The 25,444-nt window shown below is 44.6% G+C and overlaps 1 protein-coding gene across 1 annotated transcript in view; it reads left to right on the plus strand.

Moving 5' to 3' along the window:
• Nucleotides 1-25,444, plus strand: part of PARP3 (poly(ADP-ribose) polymerase family member 3) — a 143,145-nt gene that overhangs the window by 112,429 nt on the left and 5,272 nt on the right. The window contains exon 10 of the mRNA XM_085625169.1: nucleotides 22,472-22,618. Within this exon, the coding sequence (XP_085481295.1) occupies nucleotides 22,472-22,618 (147 nt within the window). The remainder of the gene's footprint in view (nucleotides 1-22,471; nucleotides 22,619-25,444) is intronic.

A 25,444-nucleotide genomic window follows, 5' to 3' on the forward strand; every position in this document is an offset into this window, starting at 1 on the left:
ACACATACATACACTCAGACCATTTTCATATGGTGACGCTTCAGCAGGTACTTCCGCTCTTCTCACAAAACAACTTTTTGACCACCTTAGACCTAAAAGACGCTTATTTCCATAATTCCAGTGCACAAAGCTCACCGGAAGTACCTCAGATTTGTAGTGGACGGACAACACTTCCAATTCAAAGTGCTCCCGTTCGGAGTCACAACAGCGCCAAGGGTATTCACCAAGTGCCTAGCAGTGGTGGCAGCATATTTGCGAAGACAACACATCCACGTCTTCCCATACTTAGACGACTGGCTGATAAAAGCCAGGTCATACAATCAGTGTGTACAACACACGTCTACCACCATTCAGCTACTCCACCAGCTGGGCTTCACAGTAAACCACCACAAGTCCCATCTCCAACCATCCCACATAAAACAATACCTCGGTGCCACCATAGACACCTCAAGAGCGCTAGCCTACCCCAATCCTGCCAGGATTGCAAGCATTCAAGCTCTACGCACAAAATTCATAGCACAACACTCCCTTCCAGCTCGAGTGTTTATGCAACTAATAGGGATGATGGCCTCTTGCATCTTCATAGTACCTCACGCAAGACTCCAGATGCGTCCTCTCCAAGAGTGCTTAGCGCGCCAATGGAACCAGGCCCAGGGTCAATTAACAGATCTGGTGTTGGTAGACGGTCGCACCCATCGCTCTCTGCAGTGGTGGAACACCACAAACCTTTCCAAAGGTCGACCGTTCCTGCACCCGGTTCCTCAAATAGTACTGACAACGGACGCATCGCTCTCCGGCTGGGGAGCTCATCTACTACATCTCACCACACAGGGCAAGTGGACACCTCAACAAAAGTTACTCCATATCAACCATCTGGAGTTACTAGCAATCATCTTAGCCTAAAATATTTTCAAACTCAAATTTCAGGCAAGGCAGTCCTGATCCGCACAGACCACATGACAGCCATGTATTATATTCAAAAACAAGGCGGCACACACTCTCTCAACTAGCACAGAGCATATTGAGATGGGCAATACCCCAGAGAATCTTTCTCCTAGCTCAGCATGTCCCAGGAGTCCAAAACACAATGGCAGATCTGCTCAGCAGACAGACACAACAGATCCACGAGTGGGAGCTTCACCCGCAAGTTCTTCACCCGTACTTTCAAATGTGGGGGCATCCACAGATAGACCTCTTCGCCACCCACGAAAACGCCAAATGCCCAAGCTTCGCCGCCAGATACCCACTCCCATTGTCCACAGGAAATGCGATATGGATGAACTGGTCAGGCAGATTTGCGTACGCTTTTCCGCCTCTCCCACTCATTCCACTAGTGGTGCGCAAACTACAACAACACTCCCTCACACTAATCCTAGTAGCTCCAACGTGGGCCAGACAACCGTGGTATACCACACTGCTGGAACTATCTGTAGTACCGCACCAAAAACTACACCTCTCTCCACACCTCTTAACCCAGAACCATGGAGAGATCAAACACTCGGACCCAGCGCAGCTCAACCTTGCGATCTGGCTAATGAAATCCTAGAATTCGGATACCTAAATCTTCCCCCTGACTGTATGAACGTCATCAGAGAAGCTAGAAGACCTACCACTAGAGCGTGCTACGCCGCTAAGTGGAAACGTTTTGTTGCCATAACAACACCATCCATCCACTGGACGTGTCCATTCAACACATCATAGGCTACTTACTTCACCTACAAAGGTGCAATCTAGCCTACACGTCCATTCGACTACACCTCGCAGCTATTGCAGCTTACCTACAAAACAGGCAACATCTATCACTCTTTAGAGTGCCTGCCTTCAAAGCCTTCATGGAAGGCCTTAAAAGAATAATTCCTCCCCAGAGTGCCACCCTCACCTGTATGGAACTTAAATATCGTTCTCACAAGGCTAATGGGGCCTCCCTTCGAACCTCTGCACAACTGCGAACTGCAATTCCTAACATGGAAAACCGCATTTCTTGTAGCCATCACTTCCCTTAGAAGGGTCAGTGAGATACAAGCACTCACCATTCAAGAACTTTTTCTCCAAATGCACCACAACAAGGTTGTTCTCCGTACCAACCCAAAATTCCTCCCTAAAGACATTTCTCCCTGTCACCTAAATCAAACAGTAGAACTACCAGTATTTTTCTCGCAACCACAGACCGTTGCAGAAAGGGCTCTTCTCACACTGGATGTCAAACGAGCCTTACTCTACTACATTCAAAGAACACACCTTTCCGTAAGACCAAACAACTGTTTGTTTCTTTCTCTCCACCACACAAATGTTTCTTTCTCTCCACCACACAAATGTTTCTTTCTCTCCACCACACAAAGGCAACCCCATCTCAAAATCAGGGATAGCTAGGTGGATTGTAAAATGCATTCAAATCTGCTACCATAAAGCAAAGCGAACGCTATCCATTCCCCCGAAAGCCCATTCTACACGAAAAATAGGGGCTTCCATGGCATTCTTAGGGAACATCCTATTAGATGATATCTGCAAAGCAGCTACATGGTCAACACCGCACACTTTCACCAAACACTATTGTGTAGATGTGCAAACTAAGCAACAGGCTAGTGTGGGCCAGGCTGTACTCTAAACATTATTTCAAACCACTGCAACAGATACGGGTGGTCGCCGCTATCGGTGGGTACTGCTATATAATCTATGCACAAGTGTGTAATCTGCAGCTCAGATGCCTCGAACGGAATATGCTACTTACCAGTATGCATCTGTTCTTGGCATGTAGAGCTGCAGATCTACACGCGCCCACCCGCCTCCCCGGCTACCTGTATCTGTCCCAGTTTATCTTGTTTAGATAGCACACACATGGGCATCTTCACTGTTACTACTACGCTCCATCTTTCCCTGCTGCGAAAAACAATTTGAGGAGGGAGCCGAAGCCCATGCGCAATACGATCCAAAGGAGGAGTCACCGACCTCGTGACTTCCAAAGACTTTCCAAGAGAATAAACAAACTGCAAACATCCGGGCCCAACACCAGATGGCGATCTATGCACAAGTGTGTAGATCTGCAGCTCTACATGCCAAGAACAGATGCATACTGGTAAGTAGCATATTCCTTATATATTTACTCACAACTACCTTCATCCCCTTCCATCTTTCAAGTGATAGATTTGATAGGTAGATGCTCACATTGTACACAGAACTGTATTGAAATTGAGGGCCTGGCTGGGTTTGTAAGTGTCAGTTCTGTCAGAGCAGTATTTATGAAAACAAGCTCTATTTACTGTAGAAAGGAGGCGTTCAGTATAGCTTAGGAAATTGTTATTTCTGTTTGTGTTTTTGGAGCATTTTCAGTGTAATGCGAGATAATGATCAAACACACATTTGAATCTTTAAAGGGTAACAATACAGCAGCTATGCTTAAAGATGAGTAACTTCATTCCCGGTAGGTTCCATAGATGCGGTAACATTGAGTCTGTCTCTGTTGAAGAATCTGAACATGGCTTCCAACCATGTGCTTGAGGCCTGTACTCTTATAGTCTGGAACTGAAACTGCCTAAATGAGATTTAACCATTCTTTCTGTACTGCCATGTTAAATACAGAAAGTGTTCTGGGCCTGGTGTGGAACTAATCAAATCGTGTTAATGTGGCAAAGATGATGATTTCCAAGCTTGTGTGTTTTTTCTTAATAGGACTCGGATTCCCACTGACCTTCATTCTTTTTCATGCACTCAAACCACCTCCCACTTTATATTTTAAAAAATGGCTCATTTACACAACAGGAGGAGCAGAAATAGTGAAGTCCTTATAAATGTTTTGCTATGACCTATGCTGCTATTTCTGGATTACAATACTAATCACTGCCCTAAACCCTAGAAAATAGCTCCTCTCAGGAAGGTGTCTGGAAAAAGGTTTGCATGCTGCATAATATGTCTGTGCTCAAGCACATCATGAGACATTCCTTCCTGTAGAACATTCTTCTAATAAGTGCATTTGTTTCTGCACTCATTAGTGGCAATTACCACCACTGAGTAGGTGCTAGCTCAGCCCAGAACAGTGGACACCTCTCTCTGCCATCACTGCAGACTGTTTACCCAAAACATACTGCAGTGTAATTATCCCAACTTGTAGTTTTCCCCGTTATCATTGGTGCAGCATTCTGTAATAATTCTTGACATGGTCTCATCAAAGTTCTGCATATTGAAGTCATTGAGATGACTTCGTATACGTTTACAAGAGTTTAATGCTATGGTAGTTTATTTACTGGGAAAAACATGAATTGCTGATTCCCTTTCAAGAATACCAACACATGGAGTGGCCTTTAGTGTTTGCAGACCTAGATGAAAATGTGCTTTTGGGTTGAAATTCTTAGCCTGGATCTGCCTACTATACTTTAATCCTAGAGCGAAGCTCAAGGTAAACTGGCTTCTCTCCCGAGGCTTCCCGATACAGAAAGAAGTAAGACGGGGCTGCACTGTTATCACTGATGCTGTTTGCACTGGCGATGGAACCCCTCGCTGACTGGGTGCAGCTCGATGCCCAAATAGAAGGCTGGAGATGGGAACCCACATGGGCAGACCGCCTATCGCTATATGCGGATGGCATCCTGTTGCACCTGGCAAATCCTGACCAATGCCTGGCAAGACTAGAGGGAATGTTTGAGATCTGTCGGAGGTACTCTGGGTTGAAAATTATTTAGTAGTGACTGATCTTCCCTGTGGGCACATGGAAGGCGAGCATGTCTCCCCACACCACTAAGATCAAACACTGTCACCTCAAATATCTTGGACTGAGGATCTCCATAGGTGAGAAATCCCACTACAACTTAAATTTAGCCCCTTTAATTTGGAAGACGCTACCACATTCATTGCTGGGAAGAGTGGCAATTGTTAAAATCATTGCTCTACCCAAATGCACATACATACTCCAAAACAGCCCGTATACCGTACCCAAGACGTTCTTCAAGGCCGTAAATGCCTCATTATGAGCACTACTTTGTCAGGAAGGCCCACTGAGGATACTACTATCCACCATTCATCGCTCCACATATGAGGAGGGGCATAGCACTCCCAAATATACAAAAATATTACAAGGCAGTGCAGGTTAGCGTAGTTAATGAGTGGGCATGTACACTTCTGGAGGACCCTGCTGTCTGATTGAATTGGGTGACGCAAGGGGAAAAATTGTGTGTATATATGCATTATATTTAATTAGATTACCCACAGAGGCCCTCCGGCAACAGTAACTGTACTTACTACCTGTCATGCACTAAATAGGGGAATTGGATGGCACAAGCCGCTCACACCAAAAACCCCTATGTGGCTGGGCCTGAAGCTTGGCCCAGTGATGAGACTACTGGGATTTAAAAAATTGAACAGTATTGGTATCTCTACCTTAGCCAAGGTTTGGGCACAAACAGTATCGTTCCCTTTCACCATCTCAGGACTGAGTACATGACATCGTCCCAAGTGTTTCGATATCTCCAGCTGCTCCACACACTAAGATTGGTAGTGCCGCTGGAAGAGGAAACAATGGAGAGCTTCTCCTTGGATAACATACCACTGGACGGCCATATGTAAACTCTGAAGACACGTTACCGCCAGATGCAACTTAAAATATTACGTAGAGTATACTATACTGGAGTCCTCTTATATAAAATGGGGAAAGCTACTGACGAGAGGTGCATACAGGAATGTGACATAGGAGCACATTCTACCACACACTGTGGAACTGCTCGCAACGCCTCAAGTTTTTGGAAGGGTTTGTGAGATTGGAGGGAGCCACAGGGACACATATATAGCCTAGTGCACAGCCGGTGTTGATGGGGATTTGGAATGAGACTGACTCTACTTCCTATGAGAAACTCCTCATTAATTTGGGCTTTCTCTTGGCTAAACAGGAACTAGAGCTTAAATGGGGCAGCACAACATTGCTGAAGGTGCGAGACTGGGAACGAGAAATTAACACTTCCTATGCGTGAGAAAAGATGGTATACAAAGGTAGAGGTTGTCCCAAAAGGTTTGTTGATAAATTATGGGTAAGAGAAGACTAACTAAAGACTGAAGGTTGCATAAGAACCAGGGAGGGCACATGGGAATGGCTCTGGCTACACAAAGACCACCAAGGTGGGAATAAGGACAAGTGCCGGTTGAAACTAGACCTGTGATGTAGTTACCACCTCCGCAAGAAACGTTACTATGGGAGGAGGTGACCCCAGGGGGAGAAAAGTGAGAGAGACGTGGATAAGCGCCAAGTGTTGTAATGGGTTGCCAGTCGAAGCATGATTTATTGATCAACTTAATAAAATACTGTACAAAAAAAAAGAATACCAACACAAATGTAAGAAAGTATGGACGACTTTTGGAATGATTTTGATGTGATTTATGTTCATGACAGTGAGATTCCTTATAGACGTAAGAAAGGGTGGACGTATGAGTGTGATACGGACACTATACTACAGATGCTTAAGAAGTATGTGAGATGGTTTGCCACTGAAAAATTATATGAATTGTATGAAACCATTTGGGACTAGAATTAACAGTGGAAAATGCTTTTTTCTTGAAAGAAGGAAAAGTGTTTGCACTGAACATCTTCTGAATGAACATCGTTCAACTGGGACACAAAGGACATTTTGGTATTTCTATGTTGAATTAAGCTGGTAAAAGGTTGTTTTGGTGTTCTGGAGAGAATAGTGAGAGAATGTAACCAAAGTTTCATGACCGATTTAATCTTTGAGGACTTTAACGCCTCCTATGTGTAAATTTGATATTCCTTGCACTCTCTGAGAATATGTGGCTATTGATATTTTGGGACCAATTGAAATGTCACAGAAATCTGTAATTGCATTTATTGACCTCTTTTTGCAGTAGCCTAATGCCAAAGGGGTGACAAGGTGGTAATAGATTCTGTTTCAACTTTTTTGGACCATGGACCATGTTGAAAGAGGGCATGCCGGATCTTTTCTTGAGGGATGACTGGGTCCAGTTCACACTGAACAGTATTTTGAATCAAACCTAAGACCACTTCATTGTACAACCCTATTGGGAAAGAGATGATTCAGAGGGTCAGTGCTGCAATTGAAGGGGTAATTGAGGTGGCAGAGACAACAAGGATTGGGAGTTAAACTAAAAAATAGTCACTTCTTTGTTGGCCTACAGGGTGTATGATATCAAAGCAACTGGTTTTTCTCCGTTTGGGATTAGGAGTGTAGTCAGTCCCTGTACTAAAAGTAGTCCTGGATGGTTGTTAAAACTCAAGTCTTCTATGTGGTCTGTGTAGGATGTGAGGAATAGAACTAGAAGCATACATGAAAACTGCAAAAAGTTATGTGATAAGAACTTGGCTCTCTCCGAGGATGGAAGTTTGCACGAGAGAGACTGAATGGCTTCATTATGATCGCCGTGCTGCGTGTTTGTCCCTACTTTATTGCCCTGAGGGAACGAATTAAACCAGCCAACATACCGAAGAGGAGGAAGCTCGCCCTGCCGCTGCCCACCACACCCCAGAAGTGACCTCAGGAGTCCAAGGAGCCTGTGAGATAAGAGTTCCACATGCATGAGAGCAGCACCAGGATTGGTCAAGGGAGTTGAGGCATCCAGTTCCTGGAAGAGGAAGGCCGGCGTGGAGGACATTGTGTTTGTCTTCAGGTTCATGTGGTTCATGTGGGGAGCTCGTTAAAACTCACCTGTTGCTGGTGCCGCCACCGCCGCCAGAGTCATTGCAGCCATCCCAGTGTTGGGGGACCACTGGACTACTCCTCCCAGCAACCACTGCGGCGCGCACGCCGCCGACGCTGCCACAGAGCGCCAGGAGGCGTTTAAAAGGCCCACAGGGCTCCCGCAGCGCAGGATGCGTGCAGGTGTGCCCGGGCAAAGCCCGGGCCAAGGGCGGGGCCATCTGCGCCCGTCCGAGACCGGTCAAGGCTGGGCTGGGCCACACCTCTTTGAAGCGCGATCGAACAAGGCGGGTGAGTGCCCCACTAAAAATACCTAACTGTTTTGGACAAATTTTGTTTTGACTCTTGAGTTGACCCAATAACTTTTTTCTTCATGGGAAGACGCACCACATTACCACCAGCACACCCTATCGCAACCAGCATTAATAGCCTGCTTGAGAGGGTTGTTAACATTGTTTCAGGCGAAATTGCATTAACAGAAAGGCGCCTGTCCCTGGATGCCGAAGGGCGGGCGGGCGGCTGTTACTTATTATAGAGGTGCACCACCAGATAATATATTAGAGCAACCTCTACCACTATCTAACAACCCTGAGGCTGGAAAACCATCGGGAAACCCACCTGCACTAAAAGGAAAAAACCCACCCATATTATCCCTGCTCGAAATTGTCTCACCACCTGGATGCAACCATCCACTACTAACTCTACTGATAACACCAGGACTCTCGATGCTCCCCTGCATCATCTATAGTCACCATGAATCTGACTGAGCCATTTGTCTGTCTTGGGGTTGCGGGGACACCATCGCTGCCTTAGTAAATAATCAAGTGACTGCCCTTTTAGAAGGAAAATTTGCATCACTTAAAGCAACCATTGACCACCTGGCTGTAATCATTTGGGAGGGCGGGGAGGGGGGGGTTACGTAGCAAGGAATGCACAAATGCCCACCGATCCAAAGAAAGGAGGGAGGGGTAACACTGGGTCTACAATAACTATACCAAATATCTCGAGTACAACACAACTCTCCCACCCCGTGCTGTAAGTAAGCCCTGTAAGACACCAGACCAAACTCTGTCCCCCCCCCCCCCCCATCCCAAATTTAAACCCAGCTACTAAGGGAAATAGTGCCAAATCTACTAGTAACCCAGCCACCATTACACGCACTCACCATCGACAGGAGAATGCAGACGGCCCCAGCAGACCCGAGGGAGATGCCCAAAATCCATCAATTGGCAACTTAAGGTGTAATGTATCGTCTCACCCAAGCAGTAATGCCCTGGCAGTTAACCAAGACACCTTGAGCCTGACGCCGGATGCTTGCCCCTATGTTCTGGTTCTAGCAGGGGTTCCTCCACTAAAACAAGATCAGCATGAGACATGGGAACGATTATGTAACAAATGCGTCGATTGGCTATCCAGATTCAGGATGCTTCAAGCCCCCGATTGGAGGGACATCATCATGGCACGTAGAGTTGGGTGGATTGGTACTTCCATAAAAAACATCGAAGGCGACTGTATCGTAATTAACTTCCGTAGGCCAGCCCTGGGGAGATATCTACTGAGACCTTGTGAGCTTGAAACCCCTATGAATACTAACATTTGCCCATTACCTCTTGGCTATTTTTACAAACTACACAATGGGCCTGGCTTTAGTGTCACCCCCCCCCCTCTATTCTGTGAATAGGTTTGAAGCCCTTTCAGGTCTGGATATGCAAGATTGACTACCATCTCCCGCGGCAGTACCTGCCCACATTGAAAACCCTCAGCATTTAATGGAAGTGGAAACACCTGTTTTTACTGGTCCCTATATTTCCAACACATCTTATCCTCTATTACAGCCAATGCGGGCCAACAAAGCAAAAACTAGTCCCATTGACTCCATAACTGATCAAGCCAGCTTGAAACTTCTCTCATGGAACATAGCTGGGCTAAGATAAAAAAAAGGTGATACTGCTTTGCTACGCTTTGTGACTACCCACCATATTATAGCATTACAAGAAACATGGGAGCCCACTGACCACTTATTTTTGGATGGCTATATATCATTCTGGAAACCCGCTATAAAGTCCAGCATGGGTAGAGCAAGGGGGGGGTGTCTCCTTTTGCTGTTTAGTCTTAAACTCTCCTATAATACTAAATTGATTGACGTGTGCTCACCCCATGTGTTACAACTCTTTCATGAGGACTAATGAGACTGAGCATCTAATGGCCTTGGAGAGTTTTTTAGCGGCCTATGGGGAAAGCTCTGATGATTATCATAACATACTAATCTTGGGAGATATTAATACTCATGCCTAACCTCTTAATTGTTTGGCATTGTTAGAGGAGGAGGTCAGTCTGCAGGGGCAAAACCATTTTGAACATTCGCCATCTGGCATTTTATTAGAAAGTATTTTATCAGCCCATAACCTGAACTGCCTACAACAACCAGATAATCCTGTAGCTACCTATATTGGCCATGGCTGTCAAAGCATAATTGATTACATACTGGTATCCTCCCTGCTAACGTCTGCTGTAGGAAACTTAAGTGTTACCCAGAATCCGTTTTGTGATCATAACCCTTTGACACTGGATCTCTATCTACATGCTGTTTTTAAGGGTATGATTGTCAGTCAACTCACTAATATAAATATAAAACCCAAGGATCAAGCTCGTAGATTGAGATGGGACAGGATCACTCCAGAAAGTTTTTAAAATAATTTGTATATTACTTGTGTCCCAGAGCTTAAGGTGTGCCTAGACCAGGAATCGCATGCCAGTCATACTGTGGTAAATAAAATATTACGCTCTATGTATTTCAGAATATCAATAGGATCATGCATAAAGCAAGAGGCTGAGTCTGTGGTATCAGGTTCTAAAAGGGCTTTATTCCAATAACTCGAGTCAAAGGGAGAATATTACCATCACCAAAAAAAGGATCTGGAAGGGGACTCAAAAGTATTCTCAATATTCTCAAAACATTATTCACAGAGTACAGTATATATACATTTCTCAATTGTACGTAAGCAAAAGAGCAAGAGAGAATGAGATAAGAGCATGTGGGCGTGTAAGTAGGCGTGAAGGTGGGCGTCCATGTGGGCGTCCACTTGATGATAATGGGTAATTTGTCATGTGTGGGTGGATACCTGGAGGGGGTTGCGTGATCTGCTGGAATTGTACTGGAACTTTGCCTTACTTGTGCTCAACTCGAGCATGACGTGTAACTGACGTGGGGAGGGTTGCTATGCGACCGGACAAGTCTGGAAGTGAGGCCTTCAGTTAGTGAGGCCTTCAGTGTCAAGACGACCAGCACATCTTGTATTATCTGATATCCGATGTCTGGAGCAGGGACTGATTTGTGACATAGGTTGCTCATCACCAAGAGCCGATGTGGCATCTATTTCTTCATTTACTTCATTTACTGCAGAAGCCTTACATGGTGGCTATGGGCTTTTTACTGACGTGAGCTTTGCAATCTCACAAAGAGAGACAGTAGGGCTGGGCTCCCTCCTTGCAGATGGGTCGCGTTCATTCCTCCTTCACCAGGCAAGAATGTGGTTTCAGTAAGAGTAAGCAGATAACCGTGCTCAATACTGTCTCGACACCTCGGTCGGGGCCCCTTTGGCTGAGGCCCAAGTGTGCAAGGCCAAGGATACGTAGCTGTAGCTTTCAGAGCGTTCTGAGGCATGAAACCTCTTTTTGGCTCTGGCAGAGCCATAAACATGAGCTTCATGAAAATGCAGGAAAACATGATGAAAACGTGTAGGCCTCAATACAGATTTGTCGTTTCTCTCATGGGAGACTGGATGATGGCAGGCCACGTTATAGCATAAGCATCATGATAGAAAGGCCATGGAGGGGAAATACATAGGTTACATGTATGTGCACATAAGCGTTCGGGGGGGGCACATGGGGACACATAGGCCTCATAGATTTTTATTTTCCTCATTCCCTCCTTGTACCTTAGTGAACCCCCTATGTAACGTCTATTTTCATGAGACAGTCGATCTGTTCTTGCAGCATTATTTTTCCATTTTCAATGCTTTGTAAATAGGGATGTGGAACACATGCAGTAGCACACAGGCCACAAATGGCCGGGCCACACTGCAGACATAGGCAACAACTGAATATCATTAATAGTATCAACCCACAGACGGTCAACACTTTCCATCCCCAAGCCGATATTAATCCCCAGAGCCAACCGGACCATGTCCACGTGCCTGGGTCTTGATGTATGTTTTGGGCAATCTTGTGGAGCCTTGTTATTGCTTTGTATTCTTTGGCATCACCGTTGATGGATGCCATTAAGGCAAACCATGCTCCGCAAGAACCATTATGGGAGAACGGAAAAGGAAAAAGAGGCAACACTCCCTTTACCTTCTGATACGGGGGAAATCGGCCACAGACCCAGCAGTCTGTAGCATTGCTAGTCTGATGTGAATGGTGCAGCATCTGAATAAAGGTATTGTTGCGTAAGGCAAGTCGATATGATAGCTCATGGGATGGCAGATCACTAAATGTGTGCTTTATGGTATCATTAGTGGAGGAGTGTAAAAGTGAGGCAATAGGAGGAAAAATAGCATGTAGTATTAAGCTGATACATATTATCGTGATGCACATCTTGCTCTTTTTTATCAATGTTATTGTCCAAGATCTTATGCAAGCCAGAATACATGTTCAACCGCTTCACCACCTAGTGGACTTAATTGATCAAACGTGTTCTGACTTTTTAGATCTAAGTTTAGCTTTGTGGAAACTGCTGGGGAGTCTCCTCTTAGAAAATGGTGTTCAAAGTCCAAAGTCCAAGTTCAAAGTCTTTTTCCTTTGTAAAAGAGTGGTGAAGGTGCAACCATCCTTTCCGCCCTTTGACTTTAACGGCCGTCCCCGTGGTCCAGAGCACTGACTTTGGCGCCTTCCATCCAGGAGCGATGGAGTATTCTTTGACCTGGGTGTTGTCAGGGAAGGCGGCAGCAACCTGCGAACAACAAGAGAGTAGTGCAGACATCAAGGAAGCCAGGTAATCTGTCAGCATCAGTAATCTTTTAGGCATTGGAGTGCCCCACATATTTGGTGGTCTACCAAAGACCACTTCATAGGGAGATAAGCCTGTTCTAGAATGAGCTACCATTCGCATGTAAAAGAGAACCATATATTCTGTAAGCTGTCTAGCATTGCTTTCTCTCCTAAGTGTGCAGGACTATGTGCGGTATTTATGATTATTTGTACCATTGAATCAGGAAGAAACCATGTGGATTTGCCCTTTGTCATCCAACCCTGATCAGTCAGTACCCCTCCTTGTTCCGATCATTTCTTTAATTCGTCTACAGTAGCATCTGTCTGTATGTCTTGTACATCCTTGGAAGGATCCCTAACTGTCATGGCTTTGGACAGTGATAGTATCTGTGATTTTGTCATGTCTAGTGGGGTCTGAGCTGTCTGTTTAGCTGTTCGGTCTGCCAGATCATTGCCTTGGGAAATGGTATCTGTGGCTCTAGTATGTGCTTTACATTTTAGGATAGCTATGGCTGTTGGTAAATGTATTGCTTCCAGTAGGGCTTGAATAAGGGGGCCATGCTGTATCTTGACCCCATGAGAGGTCAAGAAACCTCTTTCTCGCCACAGAATCGGTGTAAATGTTTACTCTCAGGTGCTTAGCTCTTATGCACGCTTGTGTCAGGGCGATGAGCTCTGCTGCTTGTGCTGACAATATGTCTATTCTTTTAGTCTCTATTATTACAGTATCAGTAGTCACTGCATATGCTGCCACTAATTCTCCCGCCCCTGTCCTCATGCATGAGCTGTCAACTTATAGTGTTAGGTCGGGGTCTGGGAGTGCAACGTCTGTCAAGTCTTGTCTTGGTTTAGTCACGGTATGTATTACTTCAACACAGTCGTGTGGTGAAACGCTTTCTGTACTGGAGGGCAAAAGGGTAGCAGGATTCAGTATGTTGCATCGTCTGATCTCTATGTGTGGTTGAAATAACGTTGGCTCATAGCCTGTCAGTCTAGCTACAGTCAGGTGTTGTGTTTGTGTCCGGTTCAAGAGAACCTCTACTGCGCGTGGTACTTGTACTGTCAGAGGGTGGCCCAGCACTATCAAGTCACTTTGTCTTATGGCTAAGGCCGTTGCTGCAACTGATTTTAGGCACGCAGGCAAAGCCTGTGCTACTGGGTCTAATGTACTAGAAAAATAAGCACAGGGCTCGTGTTTTCCTGCATGATCTTGTGTTAGGACAGATAGTGCTGTTCCATCCCGCTCTGTCACAAAAAGCATAAACGATTTGTTGTAATCAGGGTTTGCTAAAACTGGTGCTTGACATAAAGCTCTCTTTAATTCTTCAAATGCCACAGTGTGTTCTTGTGTCCAAGGGAGGACTTTAGTAGAAGCTGTATTAGGGGCTTGGACTAATTCCCCTGAAAGATCACAATAAAACATGAGAAAAAGGGGAAAGCACCATACCTATTTCCTCGGCTTAATTTCTAAGGGGGCTAATTTCTAAGGGGCTTGCGAGAAGCGAACCTCCTCAGGGGCCAGCAGAAAGCCAATATTCTCCTCCTTCCCCCCCCTTTTTGACAGGAGGAAATCTGAAACAGATTTCACTGCTGTCAAACACTATCAAACCCTGTGTCTTGTCAACACTATTAATCCCTGTGTGTAGCTACTGGGCGTAAGCAAAATTATAGGAGATACACAGCGTATTTGAAACGGCGAGAAATCCTTCAAATTAATGTACAAACCTCATTGTGTTAGCTCATAAGCTGGCCAAATGACATCTCATATGCAAATGTCCCTATTACATGAACCTACACCAACCTGAAGTCAATATTAATGCTAGGAGGCCCTAATAGGAATGCTAAATTACCTAAATATTCGGAAAACCAAGTTTAAGAACAGTTGTTAATGTTGATAATTAATAATTCATCTGCTAAAAAAAATCAGTCATTTTGCAATAATTTCCACCTATACAAAAAACAGCCTAATTTAAAAAACAAGTCAACTTTTGGGGCCACCACTTACAAGAATGAGCTTACTAAAGCAAACTTTAAAAAGGAAATCCTCTCAGATATTTTCTCATTACCCTAAATACCGAGCCTCATTTGTCACTCTGGGGTGGCAGTCCTTATTTAAAACAGGCCTTTCAAGAGGTAAGATGCGAGTGCACAGATCATAATGGTTCCTTAATGTCCAATCTGGAAACATATGACCGAGGCTGCCTGTCTATAAGAGAAAGGCAGTCATGTGATACATATTTAAGTCTTGCATAACTATTTTCTTCTTTTATTCATCACCAATACCAATTAGACATACACTGATAACGTGTTGTCCGCTATTTTGACAGCATGATAAAGGTAATATCATGTCTGTGAAATTTAGTAATTGTGAACAAGTTCCAGCCAAGCGCTGCGCAAAGATTTACGTCGTCACGTCCATCTCCGTAACGCCCAGGAGAACTTGTATTAATGCCAAACATACTGGTCAATACAACACAAAAACAAAACATATATAAAATACATATGCCAAGCCATCAGTATACCAAGCACAGAAAGCATAGACAATTACACTAACATATATAAATGAGCAGCGATGCGCAATTATAGTACCTACAGCTCAGAGGCGAACACTCTGGCCTGCTTAATTTGTCAGGCTTATAATCAATAACTTATTTACCTGCCCTATACACCCCCATCTGAAATCACCGTGTCAAGTCTGACACACAGAATCAGCAAGAATAATCAAAAACGAAGAACACACGAACCTGTTTGTTTTTTTTTTCATAAAAATGAGCTATGCATCTTCGTCAACACAATGTACCCTAATGTCCCAGACGAAGACGCACCTCTCATCTCTCCTCACAGACTTTTAACCACCGGATCAGTCATTCAATTCAACTGGTGGCAGCATGTGGCCACAATTTAAAAATGTCCGAATTCGAAAATCGTTTTTATATAGGCATATAGCCCTTAAAATTCCAAGCAAGAGCAACATTTTACTTTCTGGCCAGAAGCAATATAACATTTGCTAAAAAATAAAACAAATCTTCTCCATAGACATTTTCCCCGGGGCACTGGTTTAGCACAGAATAGACCAAGGGAATCTTTCTCGACTTACATTTCTCAGCTGCCCTGTCTTATCAGAGAAGCTAAAAATAGCCCCTCAGCGCGGCCTGAGCCTGGGCTGCCAGCCAACTTTTTTGTTGTTCCGGCTGCAGGCATTACACAGATGCGATGTCAGAGAAGCTTTCTAAGCAGTGCCTCTGTTCTGCTCCTCTCACCGGCCCCCACCTACACTGGCTACAAGGTCAGAATCTGTCTCCGATTTCTGTATCACATACTGCTCTACACAGCCCCCACCTTCTCCTCACTCTGAAGCTGTCAAAGACAAAAAGACTACTCAATTCCATAAAAACTGCAATAATTCGCCCAATTGAAAAATTATTTTTATATACAATTTGCTCTCAGGGGGTCATAATCTTACCGTCTTGACCCAGCACATTGGCTCACTGGACCACCAAGAACACAAACCTGGATTCTGGAACAATTTTGCAAATTCGAAATACCCACAATTTTTCTCAAGCTAAACTTTTCACTAATTATTTTTCATTAACACTTTGTACATTAGGGGTGTCATCAAATCACAGGTGTTGCTCCTTCTCTAGCTACACCCCTCTCAATTTCCTATTGACAACGTAGTCAAATGTTGGACCATGTAAACACCGGCTATGCGCTGTTCGTTTGGTGGGAGGCTCAAGAACCTTTGGGCTACTATATCATTATTATATGTATCGTGGTACTTGCGGTGGCACTCTAACTGGACCTTCTACTGGGGCCACTCTTGCTAGGTCCTCTGAAAGGACGGGATAAATACCAGCAACGTCAGTATTTCTTTCTCTGTCAGCCTGCGCTCATTTTACCTGCTCCACTTCCACCTGTAACATCTTTTCCTTGGCTTTTCCAGACTCCAGTCTACTTCCCTCTGCTTCGTGAAACACTTACTCTGTCCTCCTATGTGACTCCTTGCGCCAAAACTCAATGGCATCCTTCCAAGCTGGTCTACATTTTCTCTTTCATAAGAGTGTTTCGTTGTCTGTCTACTTGTTCTGCTTTTACTCGGATACCTTCCTCAACTAATACGTTTTCTCGGGCTTTGTCTGAATCCTCCCTACTTTTCTCTTCTTTTCTGAGCGCTTTCTCTGTGCGTCTATGCAATTCTTTACGCCATAATTCAATGGCATTTTTCTGTGACTGTCTGGCTGTCTTTTTCCATAACTCTTCTTCTACTCTCATGATGCAATCTGCATCCCAGGTCCCAGCTGCGGGCCACCTCTGACTTTCTGGTAAATCCTTGGTGTAGTCCACCCATAAATCAAGAAATAATACGGCATCTAGGCCATGCTCATGATACATAAAGTACCCTGGAGTGTCCCTAGGTGGAATGGGAACAGCTTCCTCGAGTACCCCTTTTCTAGTTTTGATCTGTCTTAATTTTGAAAAGAACGGCATCTTTAAACTTTGCTACTTGATTTTGAACACAATAAATTACAATAAACACAATAATGAACACTCATTCATACCACAATTTTTAAAACATATTAAAACATTTAACATTTAACGAACGATGATAACTAATAGGAAACTAGTTACTGACATAATACTAACACTAGAGAATACTTTATTATATGCAAGACATACTAGATATACTGCTAAACAGTACAGATACACTGCTGAAACAGTGCAGACCGGATTTGTGTACCCAAACCCGTCTTGACCGGCACAACCTAATGTGCACGTCTAACTGCCTCCCCAGCAACGGTACTCACCGGGTAGCACGGAACGGAAGGCCTCGGAACTGAACTGGACTAGACCAAACTGGACTGGACTGGACTCGACTCGTGACTTGGATACTTCGGAACTTCGGAATCTGGTGGGCCTCTGTATACCTCGGACACAGCTCTCTCGCAGGTGGGCTCTGGGTAGGACAATCTGCGTTCCTCACCGCCTCGTATGGATGCCTGGTCGCAGTCTGTCCCCTTCGTTGGCCTGAGGGAGTTGGCGGGAAGACCCGCGACGTGCGCGCTTGAAGTCCGTCACGGCTATGGAAGGGGGCAAAACTGGACCTTCATCTCCGGCGTGTGGGGAAAGAGATGTAACTGTTCGGGCGCCATTATGTGGTAAATAAAATATTACGCTCTATGTATTTCAGAATATCAATAGGATCATGCATAAAGCAAGAGGCTGAGTCTGTGGAATCAGGTTCTAAAAGGGCTTTATTCCAATAACTCGAGTCAAAGGGAGAATATTACCATCACCAAAAAAAGGATCTGGAAGGGGACTCAAAAGTATTCTCAATATTCTCAAAACATTATTCACAGAGTACAGTATATATACATTTCTCAATTGTACGTAAGCAAAAGAGCAAGAGAGAATGAGATAAGAGCATGTGGGCGTGTAAGTAGGCGTGAAGGTGGGCGTCCATGTGGGCGTCCACTTGATGATAATGGGTAATTTGTCATGTGTGGGTGGATACCTGGAGGGGGTTGCGTGATCTGCTGGAATTGTACTGGAACTTTGCCTTACTTGTGCTCAACTCGAGCATGACGTGTAACTGACGTGGGGAGGGTTGCTATGCGACCGGACAAGTCTGGAAGTGAGGCCTTCAGTTAGTGAGGCCTTCAGTGTCAAGACGACCAGCACATCTTGTATTATCTGATATCCGATATCTGGAGCAGGGACTGATTTGTGACATAGGTTGCTCATCACCAAGAGCCGATGTGGCATCTATTTCTTCATTTACTTCATTTACTGCAGAAGCCTTACATGGGGGCTATGGGCTTTTTACTGACGTGAGCTTTGCAATCTCACAAAGAGAGACAGTAGGGCTGGGCTCCCTCCTTGCAGATGGGTCGCGTTCATTCCTCCTTCACCAGGCAAGAATGTGGTTTCAGTAAGAGTAAGCAGATAACCGTGCTCAATACTGTCTCGACACCTCGGTCGGGGCCCCTTTGGCTGAGGCCCAAGTGTGCAAGGCCAAGGATACGTAGCTGTAGCTTTCAGAGCGTTCTGAGGCATGAAACCTCTTTTTGGCTCTGGCAGAGCCATAAACATGAGCTTCATGAAAATGCAGGAAAACATGATGAAAAACGTGTAGGCCTCAATACAGATTTGTCGTTTCTCTCATGGGAGACTGGATGATGGCAGGCCACGTTATAGCATAAGCATCATGATAGAAAGGCCATGGAGGGGAAATACATAGGTTACATGTATGTGCACATAAGCGTTCGGGGGGGGGCACATGGGGACACATAGGCCTCATAGATTTTTATTTTCCTCAATACCCTGGGTGCCTTTGAGTCAATCACTAAATGTGTCGCCTCTAATCTGTCTACCACGACTAGAGCAGTGTGCCCGAAGTTGAAAAGATGATACCTGTATGACTACCCATAAGGAGCTCATGCATGCTCTCAAGCAAAAACCGAGGGTGGCCTTTTTAATCAAAAACAGCAGAAAGGCATACAAAACTGCAGTACAGACAAAAAACAACTGAGGGAGATGGCTTGGGAGGAGCTCAGCCAAGCCAGTGCGCTGGCAAACAGTTCCAAATTGTGGTCCGTTATCAACAGTCCTCTCTTTGACGACTCACCCAACTCCTGCACAGAGTGTTTAGTACCCGCATGTACATGGGTCCAGCACTTTGGCAAAATTTACAGTGATGATAACCTTGAGAACCCCATGGGACAAACTGTTCCCGGACCAGTAGGTTGCCCGCTTGTTTTTAATATAGATGAGGTTCATAAAGCTATCAATTCGACTTCAGGAGGAAAAGCACCCGGCCCGATGGTGTTCCGGCCGACTTTTATAAGGCAGATCCCAAAGTTTGGGCTATAATGTGAACAAGTTTTTTAACGCAGCCTGCAGGTTTGGTTTCCCATTGTCATGGGCAAAGGCGGTGATCATCCCTATTTTTGAAAAAGGTGCCAGGGATGACCCAGCATGCTACAGGCCCATCTCGCTTCTTGATTCGTTGGCCAACATCAAGGGGAAAGTAGTCCTGGAGCGAATAACAGCCTGGCTTGACAGCGTCAACATTGTCTCGGATCTGCAGTATGGGTTTAGGCCGGGGAGGGGGACTGTTGCCAGGGGGTGGGATTTGCATTTGGCCTTTATGTGCCTCTCCTCGGCTTTTGATCTAGTCAATAGGTCCAAGCTATGGCTGACCCTTCAGGAAATGGGGCTAGATGCCAATTTGATCACCTTCCTGGCTACTGCCCATGACAATACTATGGCCGCAGTCCGCTTCAATGAAGACGGCAGTTTGACCGACTCTTGGGCGGTAAAAAGAGGGGTGCGTCAGGGATGCATATTGGCCCCTTTGCTGCTTACCCTTTATATCAATAAACTATAGGACTCTTTGGAAAATTGCTGTAAAGATATACCAAGAGTGGGTACTAAAATGATTCCGGCACTCCTATAGGCTGATGATGCGGTTCTAGTATCTAGAACCGCAAGGGGACTGCAACTGCTTTTAAGTTGTTTTATAGATTTCATGGACTCTCTGGATTTAATTACAAATTTTAAAAAATCACACGCAATGACAATAGGTTCTAGGAGGGCAGCAAAAGCAAAATTCTACTGTAAGGGGACTGAGCTGACTAAGGTGTCTACCTTCCCATATCTCGGGGTGCTCTTTGATGATCAACGTTCATGGTGTGCACAACGCACACTCAAAAAGAACGTTTTAGCCAGAGCAGCAGGGGCAACACTAGATTTCGCAAAAAGAATAGGCTCTAAGCCGTTCCCTGCGATTTTAAAGATTTATAATGCCAAGTGCATCCCCATGACCACTTATGGTAGCGATATTTGGGGCTATAAGGACACGAAAGAAATACAAGGGGCAGAAAATAATTTTATGCGTAAACTACTTTCTGTCCCAGCATCCACCCCAATTTTTAACCTACATGAAGAGATGGGAGTGGGTTATATTTCAGACATGATCGCGGTTGCTCCACTTCTCTGCTGGATGAGAATTTGGGCTCAACCAACCCCAAACTTAAATCAATTAATAACTAATTAAGGACTGTTTAGGCTTGGAGAAGGCATTAAAAATTCCATGGCTTAAATATATTAAAGACCAGACTGAGAAGCTTGACTGCCCGACCTGTTCATGTCTCCTACTCCTTTGACTAAGTCCGCTATTAGAGCAGTTAAACTGAAGTTTTTAGATAGATGCCAATGTTTAAGGGAGGAAAAAGAACTAATTAAGCCTTCGGTGAGAAAGTATGTCACACTGATCCTGGGCCAGCAGATGCAACCATATTTAACATGTATAAATAAAACTTACCATCTCTTTGTTTTAACAAGATTTCCTTTAAATATGGTACCCTGGTTACTGGCCTTTCCGAAAGGCTATTTTAAACCGGATTCACCAAATGGGTGTACATGTGACAACTTCTCAGAGCAAGACACTCTACACATTATGTTCTTTTGCACCCATTATGACCCCCTATGCAGAAAGTACATTCTTCTGTTGCTAAGGGGTCAACATTTTGTGCAAGTAAGGCCAGCCCTGGTTTATCTACAAATGCTAAGCTCTCCTATAATTTGTGTGGGGGTAGCCAGCTTTTTAATTAGGGCGATTAGACATAGGAATAGGATGTCACAGAGCTAATCCTTCTGAACAAGTTGGTAGTATGTTTATGCTGATTATCACTTAATGCAATATAATAGTCATAAACGTGGTTTTTACTTCTCTTTTGCACAATGTTTTCAATGGATTTTAAGTATATTAAGATATACATTTTTAATGGATTTATATGACGTTTTATGCTGATTGATGTTTTATGTTGCACTTTTATGGCTTTAATCAGCCGAATAAAGTTGATTTTGACTGACTAACTGACTATATGATAAGTATGAAACCAAATATGTGGAAATAAGAGTGAAGAAACCAGGTCATGTTAACAACGGATAAAGCCATTTCTAGAACCCTAAGGAATTTGTAGAAGTTCTGTGCAATGCTGTCAGATTGAGTGATGAAAGGTGTAAGAGTATGGAATCTTAACCGCGTACTTTTGGAGTGTAAGATCAGAAGAATACTGGGTCTATGGTGTACTGTTGTAACAGATAGCATGTTTGAAGAACTGGGTTTGGTTTGTGAAAAAAACCCTAATGAGAGAGGTTTTGGCGGTAGTCGAAACGGAAGTATACAGTTTCTAATATGTAAGTACCGAGGTGTCCTTTTAAGATATTCGGTTTATGCAGACGAGTAGGAGTTAAAGCGATGATTATCCATGAGGGCGAAGAGGCAAATGCACCTTGCAGTGATGTGTAAAACATTGACTTTGTCAAAGCTTTATTGGATGGAGAGTTTGTTTTTGGTATTACCGGTTTGATACAAGTTTTTTTCTCCTACGTATGCTTGCATACCTTTCTAACTTGTGTGAGACTGTATTTACCGTTCATTATTTCAGGGAGGGATGTGTAGTGTGGTGTATGTCGGAATGTGGGAAGGGAAGTAATATGGTTCTAGTACTAGAATCAGCCTGGGAAATGTGGGCAGATGTTGGAGGCTGGGGCAAGTGGTAGCTCAGTATGTCGGAGCTCCCCAGGTCTTTTCCATAATATTTTGTGCCTCTCTTGTTTCTTCTTTCAAATGTCTCAGTTTCTCTTAACTCCTGTTTTTCAATCCTGTGTGCATCTCCTTTTTTCCCTCACACTTTATTTTCCTACCTTGCATTCCCTTTTCACTCGCCACCCTATTGTTTATTATCCACCTTCCTTCCATCACTTGCCCACATTCTCTTTCTCCCGTTCTAATCTCCTCTTGTTTTCCCTTTCTCTATTTTTTTCAGTGGCTTGCACAAACAATCAAATTGGGATCATGTTTCTAAATGAGGTTGCTCTTGGAAAGGAACATCACATCGTCCGAGATGATGGTTCACTCCGTGCAGCTCCCAAAGGATTTGACAGTGTAGTTGCTCGTGGACATGTTGAGCCTGGTAAGTTTCGCCTTAGTAGTCTTCTTGAGATATGTCCGGTCTTTCTAATCCACCTGTAAGAAAGGCATGTAGTGGAATTTCTTGGGGCCCTGTTATGATTTGCTCTTATTTTAGAATGGGTCGCTAACATCAATCACCAGACCTATTGGGATTACGAGTAAACCTTTCCCCCAGGAAGGACTGCTAGGCGAAATGGAGTAGTGCGGTGCCACTTTAATTTGGAAGACGCTACCACTTTAATTGCTGGGAAAAGTGGCAATTTTTAAAATGATCGCTCTACCCAGATTCACATACATTCTCCAAAACAGCCTGTATACCATACCCAAGTCGTTCTTCCAGGCCATAAATGCATCATTACGAGCTCTACTCTGGCAGGAAGGCCCACCGATGCTAGCACTATCCACCATCCACCGCTTAACATATGAGGGGGCATAGCACTCACGAATATACAGAAAAATTACAAGGCAGTGCAGGTCAGCATAGTTAGTGAGTGCGCATGTACACTTCTGGAGGACCCTGCTTTTCGACTCAATTGGACAACTCTAGGGGGAAAAGGGTATATACATGCATTGCTGTTCTGTCATGGAAGATTAAGGGCATAGTATTGTTTTGGGATAATGACTGCTCTGGTTTGGATGAAAATGTGGTTGCAATTGTTAATGAAGGACATTTCATAGAGATAAGAAACAACGGTCCTATGACTGGTCTTTATTAGGATGAAGGTTTATTGGGGAACCCTGATTTTTAAAGATGGCAGCCAAGGTTACTCCAGTATTGGAGCTTTCATAGATTCACATGCCTGATTCATTCCCCGTCATCGAGACGGGAGTCTCCGGTATATAAAAAAGCAATGCTTAGTTGGATAGCAAACTGAAAAGAGGCCTAAGCCCATTTCCCTTTTGCAACCCATAACTTTCGTTCTGTAAAAGAGACCAAATTTGTCCCTAAACCAATCAGAACCTCTCGCCCTCTAGAACACTCCTGAGAGAACCTCTTGCCACTCAGATTTTCTACCGCACGTTGTGCTAGGGAATCTCCTTTGAGCTCTGCTCAAATTCTACTTTTTTAACTTGGTTTGAGAACTTTGTTCTTTGAATTTAATCTGAATATATACTCTTCTTTGCTGCCTTCTACTTCATTCTTCTGGGAATGTCTGGAAAGGAGAAGAAAGGGTTATTTAGAGCCTGTGCCACCTGTTCCAAGAAAAGCTCTACACAGATGACCCTCATGCTGATTACATTTACTGTCTTTACCCGGATCATCAAGCTAAAGACTGTAAGGTATGTCGTACCTTTTCAAGTAAAACCCTGAGGGATCGTGAAGGGCGCCTTTTGATATGGCTTCTAAAGCTAAAGGCCAGAAAGGAGGTTATGTCCAGTGATAGTGATGAGGCATCCTCCTCTACATCTAGGAGATCTCAAAAGAGAAGAAAATCTCCGCACGCTCATTCCTCAGAGGAACGTCCTGAGAAGGCCCTAAAAAAATACCACTCAAGGGTCTCCTGGGCGCAGTCCTTCAAAATCTCCTCAACCTAGAGAAAAGGAGAGTAAGGGACATGCTTCATGGGAAAAAACATCCAATTAATACGAGTTCGGAGCTGTCAAAATCACCCCCTCGGGTCAAGGAACCCTTCAGAAAGCCATCTTCTATGCCTTCTGAGGTAAAATCAAGAAAACCTGCATCGTCGACGAAGAAATCATCCTCGTCGACGACGAAGATTGAGGTGAAGTTAGTTTCCAAGAAGCCGTCATTGCCTGTGTCAGTTGGCTCCCCGTCGACGGCGTCATAGTCTACGATAGTTTCGACGACGGCATCTACAACGGCTTCTACAATGACAACGACAGTGTTGGCAATGGGGTCGTCAACGGCGACGACGGGATTGTCGACGGCAACATAAACGACGGTAACGATGTCGCGACGGCGAATACAGCAGTACGCTTGGTGTCGACGGCGGGGCATCGACGACGTTGGTGTCATCGGCGATCTCGACAACGGTCTTGTCGACGAGAGAAACACCAGAAAAGTTGGATATTGGCAGGAGGAGGAGGATTACGTCAGAGATCACCTCCCCAAGCAAAATTACTCCTCTTGTACCATGACACCTGCTAGAGGAGCAGGATTCAGAAAAAGAGGAAGATGAAGGACCCTTTGGATATGCCAGTAGCCCCTCCCAATTACATGTTAAATGTCAGGAGGATGACTTTGAGGAGGGATAAGGGGAGTATCAATATCCTCCACAACAACATTATTGCCAGGGCTACCAGGAAGATATGGTTGGCATGCCATCTTCCTTGATGATGGATCTGCAGTTTATGCTGGCGGACTATAGAAAGAGGTTTCCGCCAACTCCAGCCTCTCAGGAAATACCTGTTTCGCGTCCACGTTCCATCCCTACTACTACGATTAGAAGCAGGGAGTTACTGCCAGACCCTGCACCTAGGTCTCCCCAACCAGTACACTAACAGGATCCTGTCACCACTGACGATGATGACCAAGAAGAGGGAGAGTTAATAGACCCTAACAAAGAATGGGACGATTATCTTATTCCATTGCCTTCATCTCCCTCACCAGTGCCTATTGATTCTCTGCCAGAGGACATCGGTGGTTTCCATAATTTGATGGAGAGGGCTGCAAAGAGATTTCAGCTTCCGATGTAGACGACACAAACGGAGTGTTTCTTGTATGATTGCAAGGAACCATACAGCAAGTCTGTTCGGGCTATCCTGATTGTTAGCCATGTGTGGGAAGAAGGCTTAAAAGTTATGAAGACACCGGCGACAGTCACGCCTGTGCTCGCCAGAATGAAGAAGAAATATAAAGCGGCTT

This window comes from Triturus cristatus, chromosome 9 (assembly GCF_964204655.1).
Source record: "Triturus cristatus chromosome 9, aTriCri1.1, whole genome shotgun sequence".
Lineage (NCBI taxonomy): Eukaryota > Metazoa > Chordata > Amphibia > Caudata > Salamandridae > Triturus > Triturus cristatus.